The sequence below is a fragment of the Lithobates pipiens genome, unplaced genomic scaffold (assembly GCF_037356315.1).
Source record: "Lithobates pipiens isolate NorthernLeopardFrog02 unplaced genomic scaffold, aLitPip1_a1.2 Scaffold_35, whole genome shotgun sequence".
NCBI classification, from domain to species: domain Eukaryota; kingdom Metazoa; phylum Chordata; class Amphibia; order Anura; family Ranidae; genus Lithobates; species Lithobates pipiens.
The window spans coordinates 17,041,765-17,064,444 of NW_027507811.1; the positions used below are offsets into that span (position 1 = coordinate 17,041,765).

The 22,680-nt window shown below is 46.4% G+C and overlaps 2 protein-coding genes across 2 annotated transcripts in view; both read right to left on the bottom strand.

Moving 5' to 3' along the window:
* LOC143955396 (uncharacterized) overlaps nucleotides 1–22,680 on the bottom strand; it is a 98,774-nt gene that overhangs the window by 61,581 nt on the left and 14,513 nt on the right. The window contains exon 9 of the mRNA XM_077465452.1: nucleotides 9,590–9,654. Coding sequence (XP_077321578.1) covers nucleotides 9,590–9,654 — 65 coding nt within the window. The remainder of the gene's footprint in view (nucleotides 1–9,589; nucleotides 9,655–22,680) is intronic.
* Nucleotides 335–11,902, bottom strand: LOC143955571 (uncharacterized). Its single transcript, XM_077465648.1, has 9 exons — nucleotides 11,804–11,902; nucleotides 8,332–8,455; nucleotides 8,117–8,214; nucleotides 7,860–8,021; nucleotides 7,159–7,303; nucleotides 6,828–6,925; nucleotides 6,581–6,742; nucleotides 6,313–6,457; nucleotides 335–2,442 (listed from the first exon to the last, which is right to left on the bottom strand). Exons 2-9 carry the CDS (start codon nucleotides 8,414–8,416, stop codon nucleotides 716–718), a joined length of 2,622 nt encoding a protein of 873 aa, XP_077321774.1. The 5' UTR covers nucleotides 8,417–8,455; nucleotides 11,804–11,902; the 3' UTR covers nucleotides 335–715.

Below are 22,680 nucleotides of genomic sequence, written 5' to 3' on the forward strand. Positions count from 1 at the left end.
CCCACAATCTGCCTCAACAACAGTGCTGCACCTCATATGCCACATATCCGTGCCCATCAGTCTCATCTACCAGTGCCCATCAGTGCCACCTATCAGTGCCCATCAGTCCCATCTATCAGTAGTACCTATCTGTGCCCATCCATGCCACCCATCCATGCCATCTTATCTGTGCCCATCAGTACTGCCTTATCTGTGCCTATCGGTGCCACCTTAACTGTGCCTATCAGTGCCCACCAGTGCAGCCTATCAGTGCCCACCAGTGCCACCTCATCAGCACATTTCAAGGAAGGAGAAAAATGACCCGTTTGCAAAATTTTATAACAAACTATTAAACGTGATTTTAAATTTTTTTTTATTTTGCATCTTTTTTTGTTTGTTTAGCAAAAAATAAAACTCCGAGCTGTAACTAAATACCACCAAAAGAAAGCTCTATTTGTGGGAAAAAAATGATAAAAATTTCATTTGGGTACAGTGTTGTATGCCCGCGCAATTGTCATTCAAAGTGCATCAGCGCTGAAAGCTGAAAATTGGTCTGGGCAGGAGGGGGGGGGGGGGGGGGGGGGGGGTTTAAGTGCCCAGTAAGCAAGTGGTTAAGAAGGTCTGATTTCTGAATGAAATGTTTCCCGCACTCTGAACATAAATAGGGACTTTCACCCGTGTGAATTTTTCTGGTGTGCAAGAAGTTTCGTCTTCTCCGTGTAACACTTCCCTCATTTTAAACATGAGAAGGGAGGCTCACCACTGTGTTTTCTCTGGGTGCGAGAAGTGTTTTCTTCTCAGCAAAACAATTCCCGCACTCTGAACATGAAAAAGGCTGTTCACCAGTGTGAATTCTCTGGTGCGCAGTAAGTGATTTCTTGTGACGGAAACATTTCCCGCACTCTGGACACGAATAAGGACGCTCCCCCGTGTGACTTGTCTGGTGTTTAAGAAGGTCTCTTTTTTGAATGAAAGATTTCCCACACTCTGAACACGAGAACGGACGCTCCCCGCTGTGAATTCTCTGGTGTAAAACAAGTTTATTTTTCTCAATGAAAGATTTCCCGCACTCTGGACACGAATAAGGACGCTCCCCCGTGTGAATTCTCTGGTGTCTAACCAGTGAATTTTTCAGAATGAAACATTTTCCGCACTCTGAACATGGAAAAGGACGCTCCCCTGTATGAATTTTCTGGTGCGTGAGGAGCACTTTTTTCTCAGTAAAACATTTTCCGCACACTGAACATGAATAAGGGCGATCGCCCGTGTGAAGTTTCTGGTGTCGAAGGAGGTCTGATTTTTGAATGAAACATTTCCCGCACTCTGAACATAAATGAGGACACTCGCCCGTGTGAATTCGCTGGTGTTTAAGAAGGTCTGATTTCTGAATGAAACGTTTTCCGCACTCTGAACACAAATGAGGACTCTCGCCCGTGTGAATTCTCTGGTGTTTAAGAAGGTCTCTTTTTTCAATGAAAGCTTTCCCGCACTCTGGACACGAATAAGGACGCTCGCCCGTGTGAATTTTCTGGTGTCTAACCAGTGCGTTTTTCATAATGAAACCTTTTCCACACTCTGAACATGAAAAAGGACGCTCCCCTGTATGAATTTTCTGGTGCCTGTGGAGCAGTTTTTGATCAGTAAAACATTTTCCGCACTCCGAACATGAATAAGGGCAATCGCCCGTGTGAAGTTTCTGGTGAGCAAGAAGTTTTGCTTTCTCAATATAACATTTCCCACACTCTGAACACGAGAACGGACGTTCACCCGTGTGAATTCTCTGGTGTTTAAGAAGGTCTGATTTCTGACTGAAACGTTTCCCGCACTCTGAACATAAATAAGGACGCTCCCCCGTGTGAATTCTCTGGTGTTTAATGAGGTCTCTTTTTTCAATGAAAGCTTTCCCGCACTCTGGACACGGATAAGGGCGCTCACCCGTGTGAATTCTCTGGTGTATAGCAAGTTTATCTTTCTCAATGAAAGATTTCCCGCACTCTGAACATGAATAAGGACGCACACCCGTGTGAATTCTCTTGTGTCTAACCAGTGTGTTTTTCAGATTGAAAGCTTTTCCGCACTCTGAACATGAAAAAGGACGCTCCCCTGTGTGAATTTTCTGGTGCCTGAGGAGCAGTTTTTGCTCAGTAAAACATTTTCCGCACTCTGAACATGAATGACGATCGCCGACGTGAAGTTTCTGGTGTTGAAGAAGGTGTCTTCTGTAAACGAAGCATTTCCCGCACTCGGAGCATGATAACGGGTCCACTCCTGGATCTGTCGGTGTAGGCACACTGTGAGATCTGAGATGGGCATCCTGAATATCAACATTCGATTTCTGTGGAGGTTCCTCACTATTGGAGGGATTTACTTTGGCGAAATATCGTACAATTCCATTATCTTCGGCAATATAACCTTGAGATACAACGAGATGTCCCTCAGTAGACTTCCATAGATAGAGTCCATCTGCGGGAAACCAAGTTTTGAATACGTGTCAGACGTCTCATACATTATGTTGGTAGAGCATTCAACAGTTTCTCAGAGCTCCGGCATGGAACTGGGTGCAATCAAAGCAGAAAAAAATGTAACGTACAGTATCCGGTTTAGACATTATTGGCTGTGTGTTGCGTTATTTTGAGGGGGCGGCAAATTTACACTGTTATACAAGCTGTACACTCACTACTTTACATTGTAGACAAGTGTCATTTCTTCAGTGTTGTCACATGAAAAGAGAGAAGAAAATATTCACAAAAACGTGAGGGGTGTACTTACTTTTGGGAGATAAAAGGATACAGTACACCCAAATCACACTGTAATATTGATTGTGCATTGGTGGCATTGTTACTGAAGAATGGAGATGGACCTTCCTCCACCTCAATTCTTGGAAGCGTGACAACCTACTGAAGATGGACCTTCCTTCACCTAAATTCTTGGAAGTGTGACAACATACTGAAGAATGGAGATGGAGCTTCCTCCACCTCAACTCATGGAAGCCTGACAACCTACTGAAGAATGAAGATGGACCTTCCTCTGCCTCAATTCTTGGAAGCGTGACAACCTACTGAAGAATAAAGCTGGACCTTCCTCCACCTCAATTCTTGGAAGCCTGACAACCTACTGAAGAATGAAGATGGACTTTCCTCCACCTCAACTCTTGGAAGTGTGACAACCTACTGAAGAATGGAGATGGACCTTCCTCCACCTCAATTCTTGGAAGCCTGACAACCTACTGAAGAATGGAGATGGACCTTCCTCCACTTCAATTCTTCGAAGTGTGACAACATTCTGAAGAATGGAGATGGACCTTCCTCCGCCTCAATTCTTGGAAGCGTGACACCATACTGAAGAATGGAGATGGACCTTCCTCCACCTCAATTCTTGGAAGCGTGACAACCTACTGAAGAATGAAGATGGGCCTTCCTCCACTTCAATTCTTCGAAGTGTGAGAACATTCTGAAGAATGGAGATGGACCTTCCCTCACCTCAATTCTTGGAAATGGGACAACATACTGAAGAATGGAGATGGACCGTCCTCCGCCTCAATTCTTGGAAGCCTGACAACCTACTGAAGAATGGAGATGGACCCTCCTTCACTTCAATTCTTCGAAGTGTGACAACTTACTGAAGAATGGAGATGGACCTTCCTCCACTTCAATTCTTCGAAGCGTGACAACATTCTGAAGAATGGAGATGGACCCTCCTTCACTTCAATTCTTGGAAATGTGACAACCTACTGAAGAATGAAGATGGACCTTCCTCCACCTCAATTCTTGGAAGCCTGACAACCTACTGAAGAATGAAGATGGACCTTCCTCCACCTCAACTCTTGGAAGTGTGACAACATACTGAAGAATGAAGATGGACCTTCCTCCACCTCAATTCTTGGAAGCCTGACAACCTACTGAAGAATGAAGATGGACCTTCCTCCACCTCAATTCTTGAAAGTGTGACAACATACTGAAGAATGGAGATGGACCTAGAGCAGACATGGTCAAATTACTAGATATAGGAATGCAAGTCATGATTTTGATGTTAAATACCGGGATTATGACAACAGCTAGCTGTCTGCTCATCCTGCCTACCCCAGGTTGAACACCCCATGATATTGAGGGTTTCTACAGCTACTAGTATTTGTAGGAAATAAAAATAGTAGAATGTCAATCTGTGAAATTATCTTATCTAACTTTTCCGGGAACAGGATGGAATTATTTCATTCCTGTTGGAAAATTGGGCGAAACTTGATATAGATTTCATTCCTCCGTCTGCGTCTAAACAGCAGGTTTAGATTAAACATTTTTGGGGTGAATTCCAAGAACATTTGTCTTTTTCAACTCCATGAAATTAAATAAAATTCATTCTTTAATCACATCTCACCGGCCATTGCATCTATACGGCGGGGTGGGTGCTTCTTCCTCCTAAGTGGTTGTTTAGGAACTTCCCCCAGAAGGAGGGGGATCGCGCACGTGCCCACGCAGTGGCCCATTCCCGATGCGCTTGTGTCACCCGGACACGGCGCATCTCCGATCGGCAGGACCTCTCTTGGATTGGCTCTCCTGATCATAAGACGGCCGTGTCCATTCACAGCCGTCATGTGATGTAAATGGAGAGCCGGTTGCTAGAGGCAATCGGCTCTCCTCTCCTCACACAGAAGTTGTCAGTGAGGAGAGGAGAGCGAATCGCTGCAGCCGGCCGGTGATCAGTGAGTATGAGCTGTTTTTACAGGTTTTTTTTTTTTTTTTACACACTAATCACCAGCCCACCAGTGTCCCCACACAGTAAAAAGACCTGTCCCCCACATATGTAACAGTAACATCATATGTCCTAATGATCATCTGCACACATATATCCGTGATCACCTGCACACATCTGTACCTGATCATCTGCGTACATATGTCCATGATCACAGGAACCAATTATTATACACTTAACGGGATTTTTTTTTTACCAAAGACATGTAGCAGAATACATTTTGGCTTAAATTTATGACAAAATTTGATTCTTTTGGGATTTCTTTTAACCACTTTCAGACCGGACCAATTTGCTGGTCAAAGACCAGACCACTTTTTGCGATTCGGCACTGCGTCGCTTTAACTGACAATTGCGCGGTCGTGCGACGTGGCTCCCAAACAAAATTGACGTCCTTTTTTTCCCACAAATAGAGCTTTCTTTTGGTGGTATTTGATCACCCCTGCGGTTTTTATTTTTTGCGCTATAAACAAAAATAGAGCGTTATTTTTTACTTTTTGTTATAATAAATATCCCCCAAAAATATATAAAAAAACATTTTTTTCCCTCAGTTTAGGCCGATACGTATTCTTCTACATATTTTTGGTAAAAAAAAAATCGCAATAAGCGATTATTGATTGGTTTGCGCAAAAGTTATAGCGTTTACAAAATAGGGATAGTTTTATAGCATTTTTATTAATAATTTTTTTTTTTTATTTTTTTTTTTTTACTAGTAATGGCGGCGATCAGCGATTTTTATTGTGACTGTGACATTGTGGGGGACCCATCGGACATTTTTGACACATTTTTGGGACCATTGTCATTTATACAGTAATCACTGCTATATAAATGCAGTGATTCCTGTGTAAATGACACTGGCAGTGAAAGGGTTAACCAGTGGGTGGCAGTGTAGGGGTTAAGTGTTCCTAGGGGAGTGTTACTAACTGTGGGGGGGTTGGGCTTTCATTTAGTGTACACTGATCTCTGCTCCAATCACATGGAGCAGAGATCAGCGTCACTAGTTGCTAGGCAGAATAGACAAATGTTGTTTACACAGCATTTGCTCTATTCGGCCGCTCCGTGAGACGATCGCGGGGATGCCCGCGGCGATCGAGTCCGCGGGTCCCGCGACCGGACTCACGGGGGTCCCGACCAGCGCGGGAGCGCGCCGCCGGCGGCGCGCTCCCGATGGCAGGGCGGCATCGAATATTGGATGTACCTGTACGCCAATATGCCTGCCCGTGCCATTCTGCCATTCTGTCGACGTACATCGTCGTGCGCTGGTCGGGAAGTGGTTAAAATAGAAAGATATTGGTTTTTTTTTCAAAATTTCCGCTCTTTTTTTTTCGCTTTTATCGCAAAAAATAAAAAACGGAGTCGTGAATAAATACCACCAGAAGAAAGCTCTATTTGTGCGAACAAAATGATAAAAATTTCATTGGGGTACAACGTAGCATGACCGCGCAATTGTCATTGAAAATGCGAGAGCGCTGAAAACTGAAAATTGGCCTGGGAAGTAAGGGGGTGAAAGTGCCCGGTATTGATGTGGTTAAACGCAAAGAAGTCAATTAAAAAAAGGAAATGCTTCTGCAATTAGTGTTTATTACTTACTTGTGTTGAGAAGTAGAGAAGATTCCTCTGGTTTACTTCCCATAATCATCTCCTCCTCCTCCATAGACTGCTGATCTCCACTCACCAACCTCTCTTCTTCTTCTTCCTTTTTAACCTCAACGTTGATGTCTTTCCGTTCTTCATTCTGAATTACCAGAGATGATAAAATATAACATCTGGAAACACTGCTGGCAATAATAAGAGATGACATAGAAGAATGTCCTCTTACAGAATTATTTTTTAGTTCTTTGTGCCCAGTCCCATCTACCTGATCTCCTGATCTACCATTCTCTGTATATTGGTGATCTTCCTGCGTAGAATTCTGGGAATCCAGAGGACCTCCCTCCTCCATAGACTGCTGATCTCCACTCACCAACCTCTCTTCTTCTTCCTCTTTAACCTCAACTTTAATGTCTTTCAGTTCTTCACTCTAAACCCCAAAGATAACAGAATACATTTGTACAAAGGAAGGAACCATGAATGTCCTCTCATGGTTAGAATACAGTCCTACCTACCTGATGATGGTGAGGGATGGTGTGACCTTCCTGTGTGGGATCCCGGGAATACAGAGGACGGGGACATCTCTCTGGTGGGTTCCCATTACTGGATCCATCTGTAGGAAACACACACACTGACTGAATACATTGTTTCTATGTGTTTATCAGATGATGGGGGATCTAGGTGGACCTGCATCTAAACAGCGGGTTTACATTTAAAATTTTTTGGGGTAAGCTCCAAGAACATTTGTCCTTTTCAACATATGAAATTATGTCAAATTAATTCTTTAAACGCAAAGAAGTAAATTAAAAAAAGGAAATTCTTCTGCAATTAGTGTTTATGACTTACTTGTGTCCTCATGTAGAGAAGATTCCTCCAGTTTACTTCCCATAATCATCTCCCCCTCCTCCATAGACTGCTGATCTCCACTCACCAACCTCTCTCCTTCTTCTTCTTCTTTAATCTCAACTTTGACGTCTTTCCGTTCTTCATTCTAAATTCCAGAGATGGTACAATATAACTTCTGGAAACACTGCTGCCAATAATAAGAGATGACAGAGGAGAATGTTCTCTAATGCCGCGTACACGCGACCGGACTGTTCGACATCAAAAGGTCAGACGGAACGATTCCGGCGGACCATTCGATCGTGTGTGGGCTGCAGCGGACTTTTGATTTGCAAAAATCCGACAGACTTTAGAAATGGAACATGTTTCAAATTTTTCAGCCGGAACTCTGCCGGACCCAGTTCCTACCGAGAAATCCGCTCGTGTGTATGTTAGTCCGACGGACAAAAACCCGACACGAGGGCAGCTATTGGCTACTGGCTATGAACTTCCTTATTCTAGTCCGGTCGTACGTCATCACGTTCGAATCCGTCGGACTTTGGTGTGATTGTGTGTGGCCAAGTCCGTTCATTCGGAAAGTCCGTCAGAACTCTGTCAGAACTCCGTCGAAAATGTCCGTCGGACCTAGTCCCTCAAAAAGTCCGGTCGTGTGGACGCGGCATTATAGAATTATTTTTTAGTTCTTTGATCCCAGTCCCATCTACCTGATCTCCTGGTCTACCATTCTCTGTATATTGGTGAGCTTCCTGTGTAGAATTGTGGGAATCCAGAGGACAACCCTCCTCCATAGACTGCTGATCTCCACTCACCAACCTCTCTTCTTCTTCCTCTTTAACCTCAACTTTAATGTTTTTCAGTTCTTCACTCTAAACCCCCAAGATAACAGAATACATTTGTACAAAGGAAGGAACCAGGAATTTCATAAAATGTCCTCTCATGGTTAGAATACAGTCCCACCTACCTGATGATGGTGGGGGATGGTGTGATCTTCCTGTGTGGAATCCCGGGAATACAGAGGACGGGGACATCTCTCTGGTGGGTTCCCATTACTGGATCCATCTGTAGGAAACACACACACTGACTGAATACATTGTTTCTATGTGTTTATCAGATGATGGGGGGATCTAGGTGGAGCCTCCGTACTGCTCTCTCATTTACAATAAAGTCTCCTCTTACCCGGTGATGTGAGGGGCGGCTGATTGTCCATCATGACGTCCTTGTAGAGATCCTTGTGTCCTTCTAAATACTCCCACTCCTCCATGGAGAAATAGACAGTGACATCCTGACACCTTATAGGAACCTGACACACACAATGATACAGTCACCATCCAGACACATCCCTTGTCTGTTACTGGATAATGTCCCAGAATTCCCGGCACCGCTCACTTGTCGTCAACTTCTTTCAAATATTTAGGGATTGTGGTTACGTTCCCTATCTCACGGTTTCTGGAGACTAATCTGTCACCAATTGTCAGGACTTTTAGAGAGAAGGTACAGAAATGGCAGAATTTACCAATCACATTGATGGGACGAATAAATTTGTTTAAGATGATTTTTCTCCCTAAATTTCTTTATATCCTCTTGAACTCCCCGGGCTTTGCTACACTACGGATTTTCAGAACCATTGACTCCATTATTGTGGGATTCCTGTGGGGATCGCGCGCCCCCAGAGTCTCTCTAGCAGTTCTAAAATGACCAATTACAATGGGAGGGGATGGTCCTCCCAGACCTGCGCTCCTATTTTTTTGCTTCACAATTGTCCTTTCTACAATGGTGACTTTTTCCCCAGACACCTAATGCCACTACTTTATTGGAAGCAGCTGTTTCCACCTCGCAAAAAAGCCCTACTAAATATGGTGTACAGGAACATGATCCCAGAGAGGAAGGTTTGGTCAGTTCTGGCGCTTCCTGGAAAAATATTCCATCTCTCTTCCCAATGGAGAAGGGATGGAGCCTTATGGCTATCCCCAAATAACCCTTCGTGGTGTAATAAATCCTCGGAGGAGTTTTTTTAATTAACAGATGGATAGATATGGGCAAAATATGGGATAAAATATTTACATCATATATGCCAGGACAATGGATTGTCCATAGTTACATAGTTACATAGTTAGTCAGGTTGAAAAAAGACACAAGTCCATCCAGTTCAACTTTTACACAATTGAGGGAACAATTTGGAATACCCAGGACGTGGCATTTCCGCTATGCTCAGCTGCGTCATGCAGCAGGCGCTCAGTTTGGGAATGGTGAGCTTCATGTACAGAATATGGAGCCGGATAAGGTTCTGATTGACACCGGATCCATCTAAATGAATTACTAGATACTATAGGAAAGTGAGTCCTGGGAACCCAGATTTATTGTCCAAGGCCAGAGCACGGTGGGTGACTGTTGTCCCGGAGCTGTCTTAGGAACTGTGGCAAGAGGCTCTCGATACCGGTCTTGTATCTGTCATCTCTTCCAGGATAAGATGATTCAACTTCGATACCTTCACCAGATGTACTACACGCCAAATAGACTACACCGAATGCGTAGGAGGGAATCTGCAGTCTGTCATAAATGTATGGGGGCGGAAGGAACTTTCATCCATATGGTGTGGGAATGCCCTAATATAAGACCACTGTGGTCTCAAGTAACTGAATTTATTTCTGATAACTTTGGACTACCTAATATATGCTCTGCCCTATGTTGCCTCCTGGGGGTCTTTGACCAGGAGGAGATGAATGTATACACTAAACTGTTCCTTAGGATCCTATACTTTGGAGTAAGGAAACTTATAGCCCGGAAATGGATTTATGGACAACAGCTGACAGTAGGGATGTGGGTTAGCGTAGCAAACGCGGATGTACTTTTTTATAAAATGACGTATAAGGCCAGGGGTGCCCCCAAGAAATTTAGAAAGGTATGGTTTAGATGGGTGGACTCCAAGAACTGGAGGAAGAAGGACATTGAGTTCTGGAAGTACATAAGAGTGTAATTCCATTGGCAGAGTTGAGCTAGAGGGTGAGAATACGAGGACACCGGAAAATATGAACATTGAAGTTAGAAGGGTGTAGTAGGATAGGTAAAGTTTTTATATCCCATTGCCAGTGGCTTTCAAAAACGGAATGTTGAAATCCCTGGGGTGGGGTGGGGTAGAGGGTCATGCCCTTCATGGAATAGGGAGGAATGGTTCCTTCTAAGGGGAAAGTTGGGGGGGGGGGGGGGGGTTGAACTGATGGCTTTCTACGGTTTTATAAAAGCAAATTTATCAAAGTGAGAGAGGGTTGGAGAGCCAGAAAACTATGGCTATGGACTGCTGATGATTACACTAATGTCTGGATCGCTGTGGAATTCATTGCTGAATATACTTGCTGTAACACCTACCCGATGTCTTGTATGTCTATTTTTTGATATGCTAAATAAAAACTTTTTGAAAAAAAAAAAATATTTATATATATATATATATATATATATATATATATATATATATATATATATATATATATATATATATATATTTATATTTATTTATATTAATGTTTAGCAGAGGTTCCCTGGGAACAGAAAGTCATTTCAAAAGATTCCTCCGTGTCGAAAATATTGGTCCTCGGATGTCAATACCATCCCGTTCCTCGATGTTTCAGTTTCTAGGAACAACAATGGTACACTCAGCAGCAGTCTGTATCGCAAAACTACGGCGGGGAATAATATTCTTCATGCCTCCAGTTTTCATCCCGAGTCCCTTATCAGGTCTATACCATATAGCCAGTATTTAAGGGCGAGACGTAATTGCAAAAACGATGATGTAGGACTTCTCCAGAGTCTCTTCCATTCTCTGGATCTCACTACCCCAATCTGTCCAGCTTATCGTCTACCTTGGCTGCGTCCAGCCAATTCCTGAAAACTCATCTCATCAGGGAAGTCTAACACCCCTCCAACTTATCTGTTACCCCTTCCATCAGATAATCCCGCACAGTTACAACCATTTGTACCACTTGTTCCACCCTATTAGATTGTGGGCTCTTTTGAGCAGGGCTCTCTTAACCGTTTTGGATTTTATTGTATTGTAACTGTACTGTCTCCCTTTTAAATTGTAAAGAGCTGTGTAAACTGTTGGCGCCATATAAATCCTGTAGAATAATAATAATATGAGCTTTCCTGAAGAGATGAGCTTCAAGGGATCACCTGAAGGCCTTTGAGGACTTCTATGGAAAGAGGAAGAGGAGGGAAGGAGATAGAGGTGTATGTGACACCCAAGCAGTGCTTAGATAGGTAGGTGGATTACCCTGAAAGAGCAGAGTAGTGGTGGTCAATGGAGGTTGAAGGAGGGTCGGGGAACCTGTATAGGATATTTTATTAATGTGATCTGGATGTCCTACCAGGTGGAGTGCAGTATATTTTCCCAGAAGGAAATCTCTATAGAGGGTTTGAGTTTGTCATATTTCTGTATTCATAGAGGGCGTTGGAGTTTGGTGTACAGAAATTGTATATCATAAGTGTGTAGCAGCATTTGTCAGAGATAAACATACATCACATGTATATAGAGGAAGAGGACGGACACAATCAATGGTTAAAGGCATCACAAATATGGAGGAAGAGGACCGACACACTGGGGAGAGGTTGGGAAGGGGTTGCAATTGGAAGTAAATATAAAATAATATCTTATCACCTCCTCAGTTCCAGCAATGTCTCCGCTCTACTTCCTGCTACTTCACCAGTAACCATTGTTTTTATTCCTTACCTCACTTCCTGCTTTTAATATTACTTCCTGTCTGTACCATACCTCATTTCCTGTCTATGCGTACCACTTACAATTGGTGAGATCGCCATCTTGGGGTGAATATAAAGACTGCCGCCTCCGTTGTTTCTGAACACTTTGAAAACATTCTTCCATGTTCTTGTGCAAGTTAAAAGTCAACCAAGGAAAAACATTTTTTACATACTTTGCAAAAGTTATTGGCTTTTTCATTCACCATAGGTGGTTATTTTATGTTCTCTGGACTTGTAGATCCATAGAAAAGTGTACTGTAGCGTTTCAAACATTTCCTTTGTAAAAGCATAAGCAATGAAAAAAAAAATGTATTGTCCTCACAGACAGAGAAGCAAATCAGGACAAGCTGTTGACGCCTTTCACACTCAGATCATGAGCTTAATCAAGATCAACGCCCTACCATTCACACTACATTCTCCGACAGATCTCCTCCACCATCCATTCTAAATTCTCTGACAGTTCTCCTCCACCATCCACACTACATTCTCCGAAAGATCTCCTCCACCATCCACACTACATTCTCCGACATATCTCCTCCACCATCCACACTACATTCTCCGACATATCTCCTCCACCATCCACACTACATTCTCCGACAGATCTCCTCCACCATCCACACTACATTCTCCGACATATCTCCTCCACCATCCACACTACATTCTCCGACAGATCTCCTCCCACCATCCACACTACATTCTCCGACAGATCTCCTCCACCATCCACACTACATTCTCCGACAGATCTCCTCCACCATCCACACTACATTCTCCGACATATCTCCTCCACCATCCACATTACATTCTCCGACATATCTCCTCCACCATCCACACTACATTCTCCGACATATCTCCTCCACCATCCACACTGCATTCTCCGACATATCTCCTCCACCATCCACATTACATTCTCCGACATATCTCCTCCACCATCCACACTGCATTCTCCGACATATCTCCTCCACCATCCACACTACATTCTCCGACAGATCTCCTCCACCATCCACACTACATTCTCCGACAGATCTCCTCCACCATCCACACTACATTCTCCGACATATCTCCTCCACCATCCACACTACATTCTCCGACAGATCTCCTCCACCATCCACACTACATTCTCCGACAGATCTCCTCCCCCATCCACACTACATTCTCCGACAGATCTCCTCCAACATCCACACTACATTCTCCGACAGAACTCCTCCCACCATCCACACTACATTCTCCAACAGATCTCCTCCACCATCCACACTACATTCTCCGACAGCTCTCCTCCACCATCCACACTACATTCTCCGACAGATCTCCTCCCACCATCCACACTACATTCTCCGACAGCTCTCCTCCACCATCCACACTACATTCTCCAACAGCTCTCCTCCACCATCCACACTGCATTCTCCGACAGATCTCCTTCCACCATCCACACTACATTCTCCGACAGATCTCCCCCACCATCCACACTACATTCTCCGACAGCTCTCCTCCACCATCCACACAACATTCTCCGACAGATCTCCTCCACCATCCACACTACATTCTCCGACAGCTCTCCTCCACCATCCACACTACATTCTCCAACAGCTCTCCTCCACCATCCACACTGCATTCTCCGACAGATCTCCTCCACCATCCACACTACATTCTCCGACATATCTCCTCCACCATCCACACTGCATTCTCCGACAGATCTCCTCCACCATCCACATTACATTCTCGGACATATCTCCTCCACCATCCACACTGCATTCTCCGACAGATCTCCTCCACCATCCACACTACATTCTCCGACATATCTCCTCCACCATCCACACTACATTCCCCGACAGATCTCCTCCACCATCAACACTACATTCTCCGACAGATCTCCTCCACCATCCACACTACATTCTCCGACAGATCTCCTCCCCCATCCACACTACATTCTCCAACAGCTCTCCTCCACCATCCACACTACATTCTCCGACAGATCTCCTCCACCATCCACACTACATTCTCCGACAGTTCTCCTCCACCATCCACACTACATTCTCCGACAGATCTCCTCCCACCATCCACACTACATTCTCCGACAGATCTCCTCCACCATCCACACTACATTCTCCGACATATCTCCTCCACCATCCACACTACATTCTCCGACAGATCTCCTCCACCATCCACACTACATTCTCCGACAGATCTCCTCCAACATCCACACTACATTCTCCGACAGAACTCCTCCCACCATCCACACTACATTCTCCAACAGATCTCCTCCACCATCCACACTACATTCTCCGACAGCTCTCCTCCACCATCCACACTACATTCTCCGACAGATCTCCTCCCACCATCCACACTACATTCTCCGACAGCTCTCCTCCACCATCCACACTACATTCTCCAACAGCTCTCCTCCACCATCCACACTGCATTCTCCGACAGATCTCCTCCCACCATCCACACTACATTCTCCGACAGATCTCCCCCACCATCCACACTACATTCTCCGACAGCTCTCCTCCACCATCCACACAACATTCTCCGACAGATCTCCTCCACCATCCACACTACATTCTCCGACAGCTCTCCTCCACCATCCACACTACATTCTCCAACAGCTCTCCTCCACCATCCACACTGCATTCTCCGACAGATCTCCTCCACCATCCACACTACATTCTCCGACAGATCTCCTCCACCATCCACACAACATTCTCCGACAGCTCTCCTCCCACCATCCACACTACATTCTCCGACAGATCTCCTCCACCATCCACACTACATTCTCCGACAGATCTCCTCCACCATCCACACAACATTCTCCGACAGCTCTCCTCCACCATCCACACTACATTCTCCGACAGATCTCCTCCCACCATCCACACTACATTCTCCGACAGATCTCCTCCCACCATCCACACTACATTCTCCGGCAGATCTCCTCCACCATCCACACTACATTCTCCGACAGATCTCCTCCACCATCCACACTACATTCTCCGACAGATCTCCTCCACCATCCACACTACATTCTCCGACAGCTCTCCTCCACCATCCACACTACATTCTCCGACAGATCTCCTCCACCATCCACACTACATTCTCCGACAGCTCTCCTCCACCATCCACACTACATTCTCCGACAGCTCTCCTCCACCATCCACACTACATTCTCCGACAGATCTCCTCCACCATCCACACTACATTCTCCGACAGATCTCCTCCACCATCCACACAACATTCTCCGACAGCTCTCCTCCCACCATCCACACTACATTCTCCGACAGATCTCCTCCACCATCCACACTACATTCTCCGACAGATCTCCTCCACCATCCACACTACATTCTCCGACAGATCTCCTCCACCATCCACACTACATTCTCCGACAGCTCTCCTCCACCATCCACACTACATTCTCCAACAGATCTCCTCCACCATCCACACTACATTCTCCGACAGCTCTCCTCCACCATCCACACTACATTCTCCGACAGCTCTCCTCCATCATCCACACTACATTCTCCGACAGATCTCCTCCACCATCCACACTACATTCTCCGACAGATCTCCTCCACCATCCACACTACATTCTCCGACAGCTCTCCTCCACCATCCACACTACATTCTCCGACAGATCTCCTCCACCATCCACACTACATTCTCCGACAGATCTCCTCCACCATCCACACTACATTCTCCGACAGATCTCCTCCACCATCCACACTACATTCTCCGACAGCTCTCCTCCACCATCCACACTACATTCTCCGACAGCTCTCCTCCACCATCCACACTACATTCTCCGACAGCTCTCCTCCACCATCCACACTACATTCTCCGACAGATCTCCTCCACCATCCACACTACATTCTCCGACAGCTCTCCTCCACCATCCACACTACATTCTCCGACAGCTCTCCTCCATCATCCACACTACATTCTCCGACAGATCTCCTCCACCATCCACACTACATTCTCCGACAGATCTCCTCCACCATCCACACTACATTCTCCGACAGCTCTCCTCCACCATCCACACTACATTCTCCGACAGATCTCCTCCACCATCCACACTACATTCTCTGACAGATCTCCTCCACCATCCACACTACATTCTCCGACAGATCTCCTCCACCATCCACACTACATTCTCCCACAGCTCTCCTCCACCATCCACACTACATTCTCTGACAGCTCTCCTCCACCATCCACACTACATTCTCCGACAGCTCTCCTCCACCATCCACACTACATTCTCCGACAGCTCTCCTCCACCATCCACACTACATTCTCCGACAGATCTCCTCCACCATCCACACTACATTCTCCGACAGCTCTCCTCCACCATCCACACTACATTCTCCGACAGATCTCCTCCACCATCCACACTACATTCTCCGACAGATCTCCTCCACCATCCACACTACATTCTCCGACAGCTCTCCTCCACCATCCACACTACATTCTCTGACAGCTCTCCTCCATCATCCACACTACATTCTCCGACAGATCTCCTCCACCATCCACACTACATTCTCCGACAGATCTCCTCCACCATCCACACTACATTCTCCGACAGCTCTCCTCCACCATCCACACTACATTCTCCGACAGATCTCCTCCACCATCCACACTACATTCTCAGACAGATCTCCTCCACCATCCACACTACATTCTCCGACAGATCTCCTCCACCATCCACACTACATTCTCAGACAGATCTCCTCCACCATCCACACTACATTCTCCGACAGATCTCCTCCACCATCCACACTACATTCTCCCACAGCTCTCCTCCACCATCCACACTACATTCTCCGACAGCTCTCCTCCACCATCCACACTACATTCTCCGACAGCTCTCCTCCACCATCCACACTACATTCTCCGACAGCTCTCCTCCACCATCCACACTACATTCTCCGACAGATCTCCTCCACCATCCACACAACATTCTCCGACAGCTCTCCTCCCACCATCCACACTACATTCTCCGACAGATCTCCTCCACCATCCACACTACATTCTCCGACAGATCTCCTCCACCATCCACACAACATTCTCCGACAGCTCTCCTCCACCATCCACACTACATTCTCCGACAGATCTCCTCCCACCATCCACACTACATTCTCCGACAGATCTCCTCCCACCATCCACACTACATTCTCCAGCAGATCTCCTCCACCATCCACACTACATTCTCCGACAGATCTCCTCCACCATCCACACTACATTCTCCGACAGATCTCCTCCACCATCCACACTACATTCTCCGACAGATCTCCTCCACCATCCACACTACATTCTCCGACAGCTCTCCTCCACCATCCACACTACATTCTCCGACAGCTCTCCTCCACCATCCACACTACATTCTCCGACAGATCTCCTCCACCATCCACACTACATTCTCCGACAGATCTCCTCCACCATCCACACAACATTCTCCGACAGCTCTCCTCCCACCATCCACACTACATTCTCCGACAGATCTCCTCCACCATCCACACTACATTCTCCGACAGATCTCCTCCACCATCCACACTACATTCTCCGACAGATCTCCTCCACCATCCACACTACATTCTCCGACAGCTCTCCTCCACCATCCACACTACATTCTCCAACAGATCTCCTCCACCATCCACACTACATTCTCCGACAGCTCTCCTCCACCATCCACACTACATTCTCCGACAGATCTCCTCCACCATCCACACTACATTCTCCGACAGATCTCCTCCACCATCCACACAACATTCTCCGACAGCTCTCCTCCACCATCCACACTACATTCTCCGACAGATCTCCTCCACCATCCACACTACATTCTCCGACAGATCTCCTCCACCATCCACACTACATTCTCCGACAGCTCTCCTCCACCATCCACACTACATTCTCCGACAGATCTCCTCCACCATCCACACTACATTCTCAGACAGATCTCCTCCACCATCCACACTACATTCTCCGACAGATCTCCTCCACCATCCACACTACATTCTCAGACAGATCTCCTCCACCATCCACACTACATTCTCCGACAGATCTCCTCCACCATCCACACTACATTCTCCCACAGCTCTCCTCCACCATCCACACTACATTCTCCGACAGCTCTCCTCCACCATCCACACTACATTCTCCGACAGCTCTCCTCCACCATCCACACTACATTCTCCGACAGCTCTCCTCCACCATCCACACTACATTCTCCAACAGCTCTCCTCCACCATCCACACTACATTCTCCGACAGCTCTCCTCCACCATCCACACTACATTCTCCGACAGATCTCCTCCACCATCCACACTACATTCTCCAACAGCTCTCCTCCACCATCCACACTACATTCTCCGACAGCTCTCCTCCACCATCCACACTACATTCTCTGACAGATCTCCTCCACCATCCACACTACATTCTCCGACAGCTCTACTCCACCATCCTTGCGGCATTCTGTGACCGCTCTCCTCTTCTTTTCTTCATTAAAGGTAATTTTCTCTATATATTGACTGGATTCATATACATGTTCTGATTGTCTTCTCCAGATATTGTCATTTTTTTCCATGTATAAGAACAGTTTGGTTCTATGTTTCAGTCTGTGTGAAATATGCGACCAAGGCAGCACTTTTTTTTTAAAGGACCATAGTACTGTAAATGAATCCTAGGAGACCTATAACCATCATTCACTACACTGTATTGAATCTATGGAGGATAAGAATTGTCACCCTAGACCAGGGGTCCCCCTTCACACTTGTGTCACCATCATGGCCCCCCTGCACACTTCTGTCCTCACCAAAGCCACCATGCACACATATGTCTTCACCAGAGCCCCCCTGCACACATATATCCTCACCAGAGCCACCATGCACACATATAGCCTCACCAGAGCCCCCCTGCACACATATATCCTCACCAGAGCCACCATGCACACATATAGCCTCACCAGAGCCCCCCTGCACACATATGTCCTCACCAGAGCCCCCCTGCACGCATATGTCCTCACCAGAGCCCCCCTGCACACATATGAGCTCACCAGAGCCCCCCTGAACACTTATGTCCTCACCAGAGCCCCCCTGCACAGATATGCCCTCACCAGAGCCCCCCTGCACACATGTCCTCACCAGGGCCCCCCTGCACACTTATGTCCTCACCAGAGCCCCCCTGCACACATATGCCCTCACCAGAGCCCCCCTGCACACATATGTCCGCACCAGAGCCCCCCTGAACACTTATGTCCTCACCAGAGTCCCCCTGCACACATATGCCCTCACCAGAGCCCCCCTGCACACATATGTCCACACCAGAGCCCCCCTGAACACTTATGTCCTCACCAGAGCCCCCCTGCACACATATGCCCTCACCAGAGCTCCCCTGAACACTTATGTCCTCACCAGAGCCCCCCTGAACACTTATATCCTCACCAGAGCCCCCCTGCACACATATGCCCTCACCAGAGCCCTGCTGCACACATATGTCATCACCTGAGCCCCCCAGCACACTTATGTCTTCCCCAGAGCCCCCCTGCACACTTGTGTCCCTCATTGGAGTCCTCCTACACTTGTGTCCCTACCAGAACCCCTTATGTGACCCAACTATGAGGACGGTTGGGGGGTTGGCTATGCAAATCCTCTGGTGTAATGGTACCTAGAAGGTTAGTATTGGTTCGAGCTGAGTCCGGAGCATCCTAATGAACTTGGGGGCCAGCATTAGGATCCCCCGAGAAAGCCGGAAGGGTACCCCTGGTGAGGATGGAGAGGCACGGGGTCTGGCGGAAGGCCGGGTCCCAAAAAACGCCACTGGCGGATGTGCCCGTAATCTCACTGTGAGAGAGGGTCACTTTGTGTTACGGCACCAAGGTCACTTGCACCACCACATATTTTTCCGCACCTGCCTCTTGGGCCGGACCTTTTGGCTGGGAGCAGAGGAATTTCTAAGCCTGGCTGGAAGGCCGGGCATTTTCTTCTTCTTCTTTTTTTTTTTTTACAACGGCACAATATTACACTTTCTCCACTTCCCTTTTCCCCACCTTTATGTATTTTTTTTTTGGTTGTTGGTTATGTACGCTTTGTTTCACGTTTGATGAGTAGGGTGTAGGTCCTCGTGGGCTGCCCTGAAAGTCCTGGGAGTGGGTGAACGTGGCCTTCTGGCTTAGTTCGCTCTTTCTCATTGGGGGGTCGCCCTTCGGAGGGAGCCCCAGCCAGTGCAATGGTTGGTCCGGCTTCGTTGTGAAAGCACCCCATTCCGCCGCCGTCTGGAGCCTAACGCCCCCGGGGGGATCAGGGCGAGGTCCTTCTATTTTGGAGGACCATATGTGCATTTTTGTTGTGTTCGCTTTTTGGTGTGCACTTTCATTGGGCACCGGGTGAAGCTTTTGGAGCGTGTTCGCACACCACGGGCTTAAAAGAAAAAGCTCACTATTGGAAGTTTTAAGCTTGCTGGGTGTCTGGCAGGTGAACCAGTATCTTTCTGTATTACCAACATTTTATCCACTTCACGACCGCCGTATATCGGTTTTACTGCTACAGGGCGGCTGCTATGTGCAGGATCACATATATATATATATTATATGTACACACGTGATCCTGCACTTCCGGGTAGGGGAAGCGAATACATACCGGCAGCTCACTCCTGCTGTGATTATGCACAGCGGTAGCCGATCAGCGAGGTACCGCAGACTCGATGTCTGCCGACACCCTCTGATCATTCTCTAGAGGCGGAACGGCAAGCTGCCTATGTAAACAAGGCAGGTCCCCATTCCGTCAGTAGGGAAGGCATGGATCCTGCGTTCCTGCAAAGCCGAGACAAGGAACCGTGTCTTCCCCTAGTAAAAGCACCCCCCCCCCCACAAACACAGTTTAGGCACACAGTTATAAAGGAAGTAAAACCCGCTATAAAAAAATTTGTTTTAAGCTCCCCCAGGTAGGTTATGGCATAATGTGCTTGTATGACTTACCTGTCCTATGGTGTCCTTCAGCGCAACGCTGGGATCGATCCGGCTGTTCCCCAGCGCTTTCCATCTCCACCCGGTCTTTTTTTTTTCTTCTGGGTCCCGTGCCTTCGACCTTTTGATAGGCCTGACTATGAGCATGCGACTCCCACGCATGCGCACGGAAGTCGCATTTACTGCGGCACGGATCGGGGACCGTAAATGTTCGCTGAGCCGCGAAGTCACACAGGAACCACATTTACCGCGGGACAGATCGGGGGTCGTAAATGTTTGCTGAGCTGAGCGGCTCGACGAACATGACAGCTGACAGGCAGGAGGATGCATTTATGACAGAAGTGCATCCTTCTGCCTGTCAGCTGTCATGTAGGGTCTCAATAGGGTCTCTTCTGTCCTAAATAGCCTGCCTGTCAGCCATTTGTTGACAAACCAGCTTTGCTTCCATTTTAACCCCTTTGCTTGCCCCCTGATGTTAACTCCTTCCCAACCAGTGTCATTAGTACAGTGACAGTGCATATTTTTTTCTTTAGCACTGATTACTCTAGGGCAGTGTTTCTCAAATCCAGTCCTCAGGCCCCCCCAACAGGTCATGTTTTCAGGATTTCCCTCAGATGAAACAGCTGTGGTAATTGCTAAGGCAGTGAAACTGATCAAATCACCTGTGAAAAATAATGGAAAACCTAAAAACATGACCTGTTGGGGGGGCCTGAGGACTGGATTTGAGAAACACTGCTCTAGGGGCGCTGCTTCCCAAAACAGTGTCAGTTAGTGTCTGATTTGTCTGCAATATTGCATCCCAGCTATAAGATGCTGATCGCTGCAATTACTAGTAAAAAAAATAAAATAAAAAAAATCCATAAATGTATCCCATAATTTGTAGATGCAAACCAAACAAAATACGCTTATTGGATTTTTTTTTTTTTACCAAAAATATTTAACAGAATACATATTGGCCTAAATTGATGAAGAAATTAGATTTTTTTTAAAAAATTTATTGGATGTGTTTTATAGCAGAATGTAAAAAAATATTGTTTTTTTTTTTTTTTCAAAATTGTCCATTTTTTTTATTTTTTAAGGCGCAAAAAATAAAAACCGCAGCGGTGATCAAATACCACCAACAAAAAAAAAAAGCTTTATTTCTGGGGGGAAAAAAAGACATCAATTTTATTTGGGTACAGTGTCGTGTCGCACGACCGCCCAATTGTCAGTTAAAGTAACGCAGTGCCGTATTGGGGGGGAGAGGGTGAGGGTAAAACCTTCCGGAGCTGAAGTGGTTAATGACTAAAAAACATGAAGAAATGCGCATTCACTGGAGAAATAGACAGAATAAATACATATTTTTTATTTATTTTTTCAAATATACACTTTAAATGCCTCCATACAGTTTTTCAATACAGTATCTCACCAAAGTAAGTACACCCCTCACATTTTTGTAAATATTTTCTTCTCATATCTTTTCATGTGACAACACTGAAGAAACGACACTTTGCTACAAAGTAGTGAGTGTACAGCTTGTATAACAGTGTAAATTTGCCGTCCCCTCAAAATAACTCAACACACAGCCATTAATGTCTAAACCGCTGGCAACAAAAGTTAGTACACCCCTAAGTGAAAATGTCCAAATTGGGCCCAAAGTGTCAATATTTTGTGTGGCCGCCTTTATTTTCCAGCACTGCCTTAACCCTCTTGGGTATGGAGTTCACCAGAGCTTCACAGGTCACCACTGGAGTCCTCTTCCCCTCCTCCATGATGACATCACAGAGCTGGTGGATGTTGGAGACCTTGCGCTCCTCCACCTTCCATTTGAGGATGCCCCACAGATGCTCAATAGGG